At 41.2% G+C, this 14,472-nt stretch overlaps 1 protein-coding gene across 1 annotated transcript in view; it reads left to right on the forward strand.

Annotated features, from left to right (window-relative positions):
- Positions 1–14,472, forward strand: part of LOC120910441 (heparan-alpha-glucosaminide N-acetyltransferase-like) — a 468,708-nt gene that overhangs the window by 212,655 nt on the left and 241,581 nt on the right. The window contains exons 10-11 of the mRNA XM_040322198.1: positions 7,665–7,741; positions 10,446–10,476. Of these exons, the coding sequence (XP_040178132.1) occupies positions 7,665–7,741; positions 10,446–10,476 (108 nt within the window). The remainder of the gene's footprint in view (positions 1–7,664; positions 7,742–10,445; positions 10,477–14,472) is intronic.

The following is a 14,472-nucleotide window of genomic DNA, read 5'->3' on the forward strand; positions in this document are numbered from 1 at the left end:
AACATAATGGCTGTCAAACTGCTGAAGTGAAGTGCTCTGGCAAGTACATCTGCCACTTTGTGCAAATATTCTGTTTTAATATAGTAGAAAACACCTGTATCAATTCCCACAAGATGTTAAGCGGTCATTGCACTGGCTTGTGGTGTCCTCCTAGCACTCGAGCAAACATGTAAATGCAGTAGCGGCTGGTGTTTTTTTGGGGGGCAGATGACAAACAACCACCCCGAGCAGCTGGTAGCACCTCCCCCCACTGTATGCCGGTCGATCCGGCACCTACCCCATCTAGGCGGGCAGTGGCTCCATGTCCTCTCCTCCATCACTGCGGCTTCCAGCGTGTGGCTCCTCCCCTTTTCCTAGGCATCCAATAGGATCGCCTGTTCTTTCAGCCAACCCTGTGTAAATAAAAGAAAACTGGCAGATCGGACTTCCTCAATTAATACTTTTTTTAATCCAGGTATGCTACGAAATAATACATGGCTTACGTTTTTTGGCATGTAGCCTTAATCATAGCCATGACTGGCTATGATTAAAGGGGTTGTAAAGGTTTGTTTTTTATTTTCTAAATAGGTTCCTTTAAGCTAGTGCATTGTTGGTTCACTTACATTTTCCTTCAATTTCCCTTCTAAATGTTTTTTTTCTTTGTTTTCTTTGTCTGAATTTCTCACTTCCTGTTCCTCCTCAGTCAGGTGTTCAGTAAGCTGTTCTAAATGACTTTCCACCACTCGAATGATGGTGGAAAGCTTACTGAGGAAAAACAGGAAGTGATAAATTCAAACAAAGAAAAAAAACATTTTGAAGTGAAATCGAAGGAAAAGGTAAGTGAACCAACAATGCACTAGCTTAGGAACATATTTAGAAAATAAAAGACGAACCTTTACAACCCCTTTAAGGCTACAAGCCGAAACGCGTAAGCCTTAAATTATTTTGTACCACACCTGGATTAATAAATGTATTATTTTGCGGAAGATCAAACTGCTGTCTTTCTTTTATCTACAAATATGCTGTTTACACTTCTTGCACCGCCATAGAGTTTAATTCTGCTTTCAGAACCTTGGACATTATCAAAGGGTCTGCTCTGTGTATCAGTAGTGCTGACATGAATAAAGTTTGCAACTGTTGAAGCCTTCATTCATAGACACGGTTTCAGTCATATTCCAATTAAACTGACCAAACATTTGTAACTATTTTCTTTAAAAAAAACGTTGCTTAAAAGTGCAAAAGAATCTGATAGTATGGTTATTACAGCAACAAGGCAAAGGTATGGCGCTTTTCAAAGAAAATGTCGTAAATCCAGAATCCATTTCATTATGTACAGCAGCTTTTCAAAGCTCATTGGGAGAAGTGGATTGTTTTATGACAGAAAATAATTAGAAAATGAAATCTTCTCTTCCATTTTTGCACTTCTTCCACAGTTAACCCTTCTGCTATAAACTGTTGAGATGCTTATATAATGGTGTAAGGATGATATTGTGGAAATGTAATTTTCTTGGCATCTTATGGATCATGTACAATGGAATACTTTCAGTTGGCTTTATGCTGTCTTAGATGCTTAAAAGTATTAAGAGATAAAAGCACACTTATTGAAAATTGCTTATAAATGATTTCCTATGCAATCTATATTTAATATATATTTTAAATAAGCCTGACCAAACAATTTTAGAAAGTTGGTAGGCAAAGTGCATAAGAAAATATCAGACTGGGAGAATGATAGAAACATAAAAGTGTGGATGATTCTCTGTATTGGACTAGGATTATAAAACATCCTTGTTTATAAACCCCACATGATCACATTTGTATAAATGGTCAAACCACGCCAAGTAGTAAGGTGCCAAATTGGAATCACTGCCACCACCTAACCATTGTTAGGCTAAAGTGCAAAAAATCTGATGTTTTACCAAATAATGCCGCGTTCACACAATCGTAATTTCCAATGGAAAAAGTCAGACAGACTTTTTCCATCAGAAATTCCGACCGTGTGTATGCCCCATCGGAGAAATTTCATCGGAATTCCGATGAATTCCATCAGAGTTTAAATATAGAACATGTTCTATTTTACTCTGATGGAATTCCATCGGAAATTCCGATGTGCTTTTGGCCGGGCAAAAGCCCGATCGTGTGTACGCGGTATTAAAGTTGACTGTGTCCAAACATTTCACAGACATTTTTCATCAAAGCGTACCCCTAGCCAATTCTTTCTTTTTTTATAGAGTGTGAAAGGGTTAGAATCTGATTTTTATTGCTGCCTGTGTTCTCCCTGTACACCTTGTCCCCAGAGACACAAATGGAGAATGCAAAAAATTACAGGATGAGAGTGGATGCAAGACCAGTCGCCATGAACAAGAAGAGACGGGTCTTTATTACAGGAAACTCCTGCAAAAAGGCAAAGTTCATGAGCTGTTTCATACATGATTGCTGTACGGAAGACCTAGAAAGAGCTCAAATTAGGAAAAACCATGCCTCTTGCATTTTGAAAATATTTGTTTAGCCTGGAGTTTAGCTTTAATTTCCACATTCCTCAGGAGGAGAGCTCTGGTGGTAGATTGGGGTAGTAAAGCACTGATAAGAATTGTAGTTGCGCTAATTAAATTAAAATAAAAAAATAATTAATTGTGAATAAGCAAAAGTGACAATGTCCAATGAAGTGAATCAAAGCATAAATAATGTAGACAATAAAGTCCAATTGTTCAAAAAAGTTCCAATAAGGTGCAATGAATAATTTTAATTGTGAATTGTATGTTGATAAACCACCACCGATAGAAATCACCGTAAGGGATGCAAGCTTACCAGATGGCAAGCATAATCAGCTTGCGGCCCCAGCCCGGGCCTTTTGATGGAACTGCACCAACACCGGTATGTAGATTCCTCCAGTTATGCGTAAATAGCAATATAGACCCGGAAAAAGACAAGGCTCACAATAGTGATGTACCGTAAGATAAACATAAATTTAATAAATAGATTGCACTTACAAGAAGATTTCTTCATAAAAGCATGGGATAAAAGTAAAGCCGGCCGGCTCTTACAAACGCCCGTCCACACAGGACCGTAACGCCACACGTCAGCACGTCTCCTCCCGACATACGTTTCGTCATACAATGACGTCGTCTGGGGCACGTAAAGTACTGATATGTTACCGCTCCTACAGTACTAATGCATGTCAGACTTTGTACCCATTGGCACAAAGGGAGCAAATAATTATCTAAACCTGATAATATATGTATGGGCTCTTTGCAACTGTAAAGCAATTGTAATTTTCATATTTTTTAAGTGTGTGGTTAAAATAATCTTGTCATCATAGAAAGTAATTTAAACTGAGATAACTGTTTGATAATAAGAGTTATGAGGAGTCTGCACACACTCAGGCATGTTGGATATTCCAGTACCAAATTGGAGATGTGTCGAAGTTCTGGCATTCGCCTTCTGTATCTCACTTTACACTGCGCACACCACAAGGCATGTGAATTATATAGCGGGATCTGGAAGGGCTTCCAGAATACTGACTTGTCCCCAATATAATATATGTATATAGATAGAATCTACTCAGTTATTGGGGATCCCAGGGCAAGCAAGAGGTAAATCTTCAAACAAACAAAAGTCCAGGTTCCTTTGCTTATGTCAATTTACTTCTGGTAAGCTAAATACTATAGGGAGAGAGGTTCATTTAAAGTGACCTCCCATACCTGTAAAAGAAGGCATTAAATTCTGATGTTACCAAGTGCCTTCAACACTGAACACAGCTGAACCCACCTAAATCTATTGGGAAAACCGATAATTCTTAATGTCTTGGGCCCCTGCAGCTCTCACTGTGTCAACAGTAGTGACACGAAATCAAAGGAAGGAATCACTGGGAGTTGTGGGAGACCCAGGAGATCAACACTCCTGGAAGAGTTGGTTTATAGGCTGATGTAAGGGATGAGAACCTGTGAATGGAGCTGCAGAAAAGGTAAATATTTTACTGCCTTCTTTCACAGGTAAGAGCCGGTTCACACAGGGTCAACCCAACTTACAGCGCGACTTTGCAAGGCAACTTCGGCGTGACTTGGAGCAACTTATAACGCGACTTAAAGCTGCCTCCAGGACAGTCGACTTTGCCAGTGGCCAATCACAGAATAATCAGCTCTGTGGGAGGGAGGGGTTTGCCTGAGTAAACTATTTTCTCTTATTGTACAGTCTGAGGCGTATCTAGTGAAAGTTGCGCCTATGGTAAGCACTGAAACCGTGCCCCTGTCGAAACATTTGAAATCCATCTTTCAGATAACCTTAACAAAAAAAAACAGCTAACAAAATGAGTGATATTTATCATCCCTTGTGATGCCTTGGGTAGTGACATATCCTCTTTATGGAGAAATCTGGGGTTTATTAGACCCCTGATTCCTTCTTAGCTCTCCAAGGCCAGGTAAATGCAGAACCAATACTGGAAGTGATGAAATCTTCATCACTTAAGGCCTCAGTTTTCACAGAGTAGAGGGAGAAGCTGATGTTCCTCCTTCTCCTTTGTGTGCTGCCAATCCAACCAGATGGAATGGGAGAGCCTGGAAGAACAGGGGAAGGCTGTGGCTGAACACAGCAGGGATAGCGCTGCCATTGTCCATTAGCAAAGCTGCTGAAAAAGGAGATCCTGCCTATGCTCGGGAGGAGGGAAGAAGAGACCCTCAGACCCTGGTTAGTGCCTTGCTGCCCAGCCACTCAACAGCGCCCCCTTCATATGGCGCCCATGGCACTTGCCATGGCTGCCATACCCTAGATACGCCACTGTGTACAGTTGCTTCAGTTAAGATGGTGATCCGACTTTGGAGACGACTTCCATTGAAATCTATGGGTACAAGTTGCCTAGAAGTCGCCTTGAAGTAGTACAGGAACCTTTTTTGAAGTCGGAGCGACTTCAGTAGTGTACATTAAGACGGCTGTCATTCACTTCAATTGAATTTCTCATGTACCGTGACTTGGGGCGACACAAGTCGGATCCCAAGTCGCGGTAGTGTGAACTGGCACTAATGAAGGATTTTATTTTATTTTTTCACAATGGAATTCAAATATTATGAACCCCCTGTGCTATACCTCCCAATACAAAATACAGAAAAAATGCCATTCCCACATGTACGATCCTGATACAAATAAACAAGTGCTATTTACGGATTCCAGCTCAATAAAAGCCTGTGTCATTTTCAATGGGTGACCCCAGGGTCTCTCTCTAATTGGGGGATTGTGATCAATATTTATGCATGTTGGTTTTTAGTAGAAAAAATGGTAACAATAATGTGTGCAATTGGCAGGCTATATACATTTATCTAACAAAAGATGTGTCTGCTTTTATTAGCGGTAATTCCTCCAAGGTGGGTGAGTGAGATGGAGAATGAATTGCAATCTAACATTTCTGTTTTAGAGAATTGACAGTTCAGCATATTTCCTATGTTGTGGTACATAAATAACATAGTAAGAATGTAACTATATTCAGTCTTCAACTAAGAAACTTTATTCTCTGAAAACATTAAAATAAGATTTTTTAAATTATAAATTTCAGTGAGTACAGAATTAAATCGGTAAAAGCAGGGTATATTGCACACGGATATGCATACAGATTGAAATCATGACTTATAAACATAGTATTGAATGCAAATAGAAGTAAACAGAAATATTTTCCATTTGTCCTTTATTAACCACTTCAGTACTGGGCACTTTCACCCCCTTCCTGTACAGGCCAATTTTCAGCTTTCAGTGCTGTCACACTTTGAATGACAATTGCATGGTCATGCAACACTTTTCTTTTTTCTTTTTGCTAAAGAAAGAGCAATATTTTAGAAAAAAATATTTTTCTTAGTTTCTGTTACAGAATATTGCAAATAAGTAATTTTTCTTCCTCACTGATATGCGCTGATGAGGCTACACTGATGGGCACTGATGAGGTTACCCTGATGTGCACTGATGAAGCTGCACTGATGGGCACGGAAGATGCTGCAATGATTAGGTGGCACTGACAAGGCGGCTCTGATGGGCACTGATGAGGCCATGATGGGCACTGATGAGGCTGCACTGATGAGGATGCACTAATGAGTCGGCACTGATAGTTGGCACTGAGGGGCACACATAGTTGGCACTGATGAGCACTTATAGGCGGCACTGATAAGCTGCACTAATGGGCACTGATTGGCACTGATGGGGCACTGATGGGGCTGAATTGATAATCAGGGTATTGATGATCAGTGCCCAGATTATCAGTGTAAACAATGTACTGACAGCTTTGCTGGGTATCGCCTGTCCTTTCCTCACACAGACCCAGGAAAGTAGTGCTGATAACGGGCAAGTCTGTTTACATGTGTTCAGCTGTGATTGGACACAGCTGATCACATGATAAAGAGCTGGTGTGATTCGCCCTTTACCAAAATCTGTGATCAGCTGTGTACGAAGGACACAGTGGTCCCAGAGTGCGCTGGATGCACACCTCAAGGGGTGTAGGGGAGGTGGGGTTCTGGGAGGACGTGGATGCTCTCCCAGAACTGGAAGCCAGCACTGTAGCCATCTTTTGTCTATAGTGTAGGCAGGAAAAGGTTAATTGACACCTCATATATCAATAAACTCATGTTGTGCAATTTTGTTGTCGGAAAATTTGAGAACCAGCATTCAAATTTTTGTTGTTGGAAATTCTGACAGCAAATGTCTAATGGAGCCTGCACACAGTTGGAATTTCCGACAACAAGCTCCCATTGAACATTTATTGTCGGAAATTCCGACCGTGTGTACGCAGCATTATAGTTCCTTTTCTGGATGACAGGTCCCCTATTATGCATTGTACACGTATGATTTCACTTCTTCAGAGCTAGCTGATTCAAGGAAGAGTCAGGGATCTACAACTCACACTGTAAGCATAGCCCAAGCTTTGGCACAGATGTCACAAAACAGGAGAGCTGAACTTTTATATAAGGATGTATGATCTCATGTCTATGCGGAGCATCCACCCTCTGTCTTGGCTGGCCAAAGTAAGGAGGGGGAACATTGACTAGACATGTCAGGAAGGTGGCTGGTGTGTCCTCTTTAGATATGGCACCTCCTCCCTGATATAGTAGTAGCAAAGGAAAGGAGGATGGTATTTAAGCGTTGCCAGTCACACAATTAGTCACGTAATTTATTTTAAAAGAAGACGTCATTTATTTGTACAAATAATTTCTTTAAACAGCAAGGTTAACAAGATATAAAGATCAATATATGTTCTGGTACAATGAATACAAATACAAACTGAATTATCCCAACATGTTTCACCAAAACATTGGCTTCTTCAGGGAAATAGTATAAATTCAGTGTAATAATGAAATTCTACAAAAGAAAACAAGCAATTAGTGAAAAGAAAAAAATATATAAAAAATATATAGTATGCGAACTGGAGGTCACAGATGTCAGGGTACTGGAGGTCCCATCTAGCATTGACTAGACATCTTAGAAAACCTGTCTCACCACTATTTCCTTGTCATCAGCAGTGTCTTTCAGCAGCACTCATCTCCTTCCCCAACCCCTCCGTGGTTACATAGGAGGAATGTTTTTCTGGCCATCCTCTAATTCCATCATTCGTAACTCAGGTGTTGAGGCTTCTTATATTGAACTAATACATAATAGATTTATACTGATTCAATTCTTTGTATGAATAGTTGCTCTAATATTGTTTCCTTCTTGTCCAGCTTCTCTCTGACTGTAATGGTGTTTTGCAACTATGGAGGAGGCGGATATTGGTTCTTCCAGCACGCTCCTTGGAACGGTAAGCAAGATGTCCCATAAAAAAAGCACCACAGCCCCCACAACTAAGAACCTTTTAAGCAAATCAGTAATCTCCTTATTGATCCATAAAAGAAAAGGAATTAATATGGACCACCATCAACTTAGTAGGTAGGGGTATTTAACAATGAACTCTGTGTCTTAACTTCATAAAAGCCACTTCGACAAATCAGCAGGACCATATTGATCTTGAAATAAGCTTGAGATTGCTAAATGTATTTTCTTACTGCACTGAGGGCCATTATTTTCTTGATCTAAAATTTATTTGTTTAACCCTTGCATTCCTCTAACAAGCTGGTGAAGTCAGCGAGCAAAGTTTTTAGAAAAGTATACAGTATATCATTCTCAGTTTTTTTATTTCTGCACATCATTTCATGAATAAAATAGCTCTTGATGGTTTTCTTAATTATAGTCCATGAGGCTGGATAACAGTATATATTCTATTGCTCTCCTCAATGAATCACTTTGTAACGGCTCCTTCGATATATTACTATTTAGAGAAAGAACCAGCTGATTTCAGTAGATCATCATTTTGAATTAATATGATAAACTTTTTTTGAAAGTCTCTACTGTTGCAAATTTTTCAAGAAACATACCGTATTTTCCGGCGTATAAGACGACTGGGCGTATAAGACGACCCCCTAATTTTCCAGGAAAAATGTTGCTTTTGGGATATACTCACTGTATAAGACTACCCCCTTCTTACTAGTCTTTCTGGAAGCTGAGGGGGAGCCAGAACCGCTGACAGAAACAGGCTTTTTTCAAATCTCTCTCTGTGCCATCACTTGCCCCCTCACTGTGCCATCACTTGCCCCCTCTCTGCCATCACTTGCCCCCTCTCTGCCATCACTTGCCCCCACTGTGCCTGAACTTGCCCCCCAGTGCCATCACTCACTTTTTTTTCAGGCATTCTTGCTGATGAATGATATTCATATATCCAAAGAATTCAGGAACTACTCTGTGTATGTTCATAGTTCAGGAATTTCCATCAGATAGTTACACATTGATAGTCGAAGGGAAAATATGATAAGGTTTCTACTCATACTACTTTAAGCCAGATTTGTATGCAGTCATAGATGTAAGGAAGGAACTTGCACTTATTTCATTCCTTAATGAATCCAATCATCTGTGTGACGCTGAACTTCAATAATATGGCCTACCTCTTCATCTCATATATTTTCTGATAGGCTCCGAGCACTGGGGCCACTTCTGCTGGCTATTGAGAGAGCCCCAGAAGACAGGATCATTTCCCATCTCTCTCGCTGTACGACAGAGCGCATGATTCAACTCCCAACTGCCAAACCAGAGCAGTAATTAGTTTATGTATTAATTACCTTTTCCATCTGTGTTCCTGATAAGGGAAGGAGGCTCTGCGGTGACAGTCTCCGTGCGGCGCGCGTCAATGATTTAAAAGACGCGCCTTCTCCTCAGACTGTCCTGTGTTAGGCGGAAGACAAATCTTCCCAGCAGCGCCTCTGTTCTTTGTTCCGCCTATCACGGACATCTTCTCATCTCGTCCGAGGATGAGAAGGCATCTGTGATAGGAGGAACAAAGAACAGAGGCACTGCTGGGAAGATTTGTGTTCCACCTATTACAGAACGCGCTGAGAAGGAGCGTCTTTTAAAGCATTGACGCTGGCAGCACGGAGACCGTCCCCGCACCGCACCGTCCTGTCAGGAAAAAAGTGAGTGATGGCAGAGACCGTACCCGGCGTATAAGACGACCCCCGACTTTGGATGCATTTTTTTGCATCCAGAAAGTCGTCTTATACGCCGGAAAATACGGTAATATAAATACAGATTTGTAGGTCCTGTCCTTAATGGGTATCTGAATGTCAGGTAGTGCAGTTATTATCTTTTCTGGACGACTGCGAGGACAATAATTGTGGTAGAAGCCACACCCTGACAGATCTACCACACCTTCTCCTGCTTCAACTGGTAAAAATATCCAGTGGTTCCAGGTATGAGGGAGCATGTGGCCTTCTTCTTTTTTTTTTTTTTCAAATATAAGCTTTATTGTTTTTTCAAAAAGAAAAGGAAACAGAAGAACAAAGAAAGTACATTACAATACAAATTACAGTAACTGACATTTACAGGTACCAAGATAACACAACATCAACAGTAATATCGGCGCAATAGTAGGTTATAAGGTCATCTGTGATTATATAAGATGCCCAATCATGGGAGTCTCGCCTGTTGGAACTAAATTATCCTACCTCTACATCGCTCCCGGCCTGCTCGCGATGCCCAAACCCTATTTACCAATACCATTCTTCGAGACCCCATAACTGAAACCGATGAGTAAGGAAGATGAGAAAAAGAGAAACATAGTGAAGTAGAGAGAAAGAGGAAGTTGGGAAACGGACGGGGGGGGGGGGGGAGAAAGAAAAAAAGGGGGGGGGGGCCTGAGGGGCTTGGTCCACATAGAAGAGTTGGTGGCCTTCTTCTACGTGACAGTGTATAGGTCCAGCAGCCAATTGCTAGTCATAGTTACATAGTTACTCAGGTTGAAAAAAGACACAAGTCCATCTAGTTCAACCATAAAAAAAAAAAAAAAAAAAAAAAATATCGTCCAATTCCATATACCAAATTCTAGATCCACAGTTGATCCAGAGGAAGGCAAAAAAAAAACAGCAGAGCATGATCCAATGTTTTCTGAAAGTCAATCTGCCATTTGTTCATTGCAGGTCTGACAATCGCAGATTTGGTGATGCCATGGTAAGCAGCTTGTTTATGTAATAAAATATTTTTAAGTCTATGTTTAGTGGATGTTTGCACTGTAAAGATTCTATGCTGTTCTTCTCTATAAAAAAAATGGTTATTCCCTAAGAACATATCACATAACCATAATTATGCACTGACTGTGTGGAAAGGGATATTATTACTTCCTGTCATCATCATTTTCTTTTTTTTTTTCTAGGGAACGTGTTCCATCTTCAGATAAGGGAGTTGTTACAATTTGCTGGCTTATTAAAGCTTAATTAAAAAAATTAACAACTAAATATGAATTGAAATACATACACTCTATTACCAAAAGTATTGGGACGCCTGCCTTTACATGCACATGAACTTTAATAGGAACCCAGTCTTCGTCCATAGGGTTCAATACTGAGTTGGCCCACCCTTTGCAGATATAACAGCTTTTTACTTTTCTGGGAAGGCTGTCTACAAGGTTTAGGAGTGTGTCTATGGAGATGTTTGACCATTCTTCCAGAAGTGCATTGGTGAGGTCAGGCGCTGATGTGGAACGAGAAGACCTAGCTCACAGTCTCTGTTCTAATTCATCCCAAAGGTGTTCTATCAGGTTGAGATCAGGACTCTGTGCAGGCCAGTCAAGTTCCTCCACTCCAAACTCGCTCATTTATGTCTTTATGGACCTTGCTTTGTGCACTGGTGGGCAGTCATGTTGGAACAGAAGGGGCCGTCCCAAAACTGTTTCTACAAAGTTGGGAGCATGAAATTGTGCAAAATGTCTTGGTATGCTGACACCTTTAAGGCCTTGTACACACGGCCAGACATGTTCGATGAAAACGGTCCGCGGACCGTTTTCATCGGACATGTCTGCTGGGAGGTTTTGGTCTGATGTGTGTACACACCATCAGACCAAAATCCCCACGGACAGAGAACGCGGTGACGTATACGACACCAACGTTCTCTGACGCGGAAGTTCAATGCTTCCACGCATGCGTCAAATCAATTCGACGCATGCGCGGGATTTCGGGCCGCTGGTTATACATCATAACCAGGGGACATGTCCGATGAGTCATACTGACCATCGGACATGTCTGACGGACATGGTTCCAGCGGACTAGTTTCTTAGCATGCTAAGAAACTTTTGTCCGCTGGAAACCTGTCCACTAGCCCAGGAATCCGGTCAGGTAGGCCCTACACACGGTCGGACATGTCCGCGGAAACTGGTTCGCGGACCAGTTTCAGCAGACATGTTCGGTCGTGTGTACGAGGCCTAAGAGTTCCCTTCACTGGAACTGAGGAGCCAAGCCCAACTCCTGAAAAACAACCCCACAGCATAATCCACCCATCACCAAATGATTTAGACCAGTGCACAAAGCTAGGTCCATAAAGACATGGATGAGCGAGTTTGGGGTAGAGGAACTTGACTGGCCTGCATAGAGTCCTGACCTCAGCCCAAGAGAACACCTTTGGGATGAATTAAAGCGGAGACTGCGAGCCAGGCCTTCTTGTCCAACATCAGCGCCTGACCTCACAAATGCGCTTCTGGAAGAATGGTAAAACATTCCCATAGACACACTCCTAAGCCTTGTGGACAGCCTTCCCAGAAAAGTTGAAACTGTCATAGCTGCAAAGGGTGGGCCAACTTAATATTGAACCCTACGGACTAAGACTGGGATGCCATTAAAATTCATGTGAATGTAAACGTCCCAATGCTTTTGGTAATATAGTGTATTTTTACTGGCAAAGGTTTTGTATTTTCATACAATCAGCCCTGGCAGACAGCGCAATCAGCTTGGTGACCAGTCTTTTGTCTACTGCAGTAAAAGTGACTGTACCCAGTGAAATGACTAGCATCAGGCGATACATAAATGAGAGGTGAAACAAATCCTCCTTCATATATTGTACCTGTTTATCCGTGGCTATCTATCCTCTATAGCCATTCAAAGTCCAGAATTTGCACAGGATCTTTCAGCTCTGAAAAGCAGGGGATGGGGATCTAAAGTCTCACAGTGTCGATTTCAGTGAGATCAGCTCCTGATTGGGAGGAAGAGACACACCCTTTTCTTACAGTACACTGGGAACATGCAGAACTAAAGATATGAATGTGCTGGGGCTCTCCTCCCCGTCACCTTTTTTTCTCATGGTGTAGGGAAAACATGCCATAAGTGACTCATGCAGATAGCAGAGGAATGAAGCATAGGGCTCCAAGCCAAATGAGTCTGATAACTCTGTTTCTGTTTTGATTTCACGGAAAAAAAAAAAAATTCAGACACTGATAAAATACCATTATATGCAAGCCATCCTAACTTAAAGTGGATGTAAACCCGATTAATGGAATTTGACCTGGACACATATATATATGTTGTGTTTTCTTATCTCTCTCCAAAGCACTAAGTCCCGTGTCTTTCTGCTGTTTTGTTCCTCTGACAAGTTCTCTGACACTGGAGATAAAAGCAGCCTGAGATTTGTGTCGGGAAGGTTGCTATAAATAGATTAGCAGAGAGCTTGTCTTGTCAGAACAAAGCTATGAAAGTGTCTTTGTTCTTCTACCTATGTGGAGGGGGGGGTGTGCCTTTCCTCCAATCAGTTGTCTCCCAGTGTAAGCCCAGTCACCACTCCTACTGCAGAATAAGGAAGTAAAAATTCTAACACTTAAGAATTCTAAAGAAAATAGCAAGCTGAAGACAGAAGATATACACGTAAAACTTATGTAGGGAGATTTGTTTCATCTGTGTGTATCATCTGAGGCTGTTCACTTCACTGGGTATATGTGAGTGTTTACATCCACTTTAAGTTATAGAAGAGGATGACTGGTATGTGTGGCGTGTTATAATTGACCCAGTTATGGTTGAGGTCTTTTCTGGAAATGAAACACCAGTTTTATCATCTCGTGTCTTTCTAGTCTAGCTTTTCTACTTAGACCTAGTCGAATTAATTCCTACCTGTACATAGTGGGTTCCATAATTGCTTCATAGATGTTGTAACTTCTATTACTTGTAGATATGTATGGCCACTGAGGGAAATCGGCTTCCAGAGCAAAAGTCAGTCTGTGGTTGTGCACTGCAAATGAGCCCTTCCTCAGTCAATGGACATTGCCAAACCCCTCGGGAGTCCAGGACTCTGCTCTCAAATGGAGATGGGAAGCCTGCCAGCCCATTGGATGGCGGAGGGGGCTAGAGGCCTAGATCAAAGGAATGCCAAAAATGCCGAGCTTTCATCTTTCCCCTTAATGACCACTAGCAAATATGACACAAGAGATGAGCCCTTTCTGTGTGATTGCGGTTATACAATAAACAGCATTAAGTCAATAATGTGATTGCCGTTGATTGAACGGGTCGGTAGGAAAATTATTACCCACTTTACAATCCATTAACATCCAGACACACATTATAGGGACAGGGCTGCCAGTTTAGAAAGTTGCTTACATCTATGTAATTTAGAGGCATTTAACATCATCTGGCATGCCATGTACTTAGTACAGATATGTATATGATATGGATCTGTCCTACATGATGCAGGCATTTCTTTTCTGCTTCTCTCTGTCTTTGTGATGTACCGTAATCCATAAGGCAGTATAATGTGGCATTAGCAGGGAAAAAAAACTACAGGGAATATGGAAAATTAAACATTCTATTAAGGTTAGAAGGGCTCATCAATTCCTCTTATTAATTTCCGTTACAAGAAGATACTAGACCCGGAGTACTAAAATGGTCATACAGACCTTTACAAGTTTTATATTTAAGTAAATGTTTATGATACACCACTGTGTATCATAAAAAAACAAAAAAAAACAAAAAAAAAAAATTATTTCTTTGTTTAATAATTATTTTCACCTTTCTTGTATTCCATAGTTACTGATCTCCCGTGCCTCTTTGCAGCTACTTCCTGCATACCTATACCCAAAGCATGGCTGTATGGCATTTCTCAGGGTGGGCTTTTTTAACTGTAAAAACAACAGACCACACCTATGAGTGTGTTATCACAAAAAATAGGATGGAAAGAGGTAGGGGGGGGGAAAAG

This window comes from Rana temporaria, chromosome 8 (genome assembly GCF_905171775.1).
Source record: "Rana temporaria chromosome 8, aRanTem1.1, whole genome shotgun sequence".
Taxonomy (NCBI): domain Eukaryota; kingdom Metazoa; phylum Chordata; class Amphibia; order Anura; family Ranidae; genus Rana; species Rana temporaria.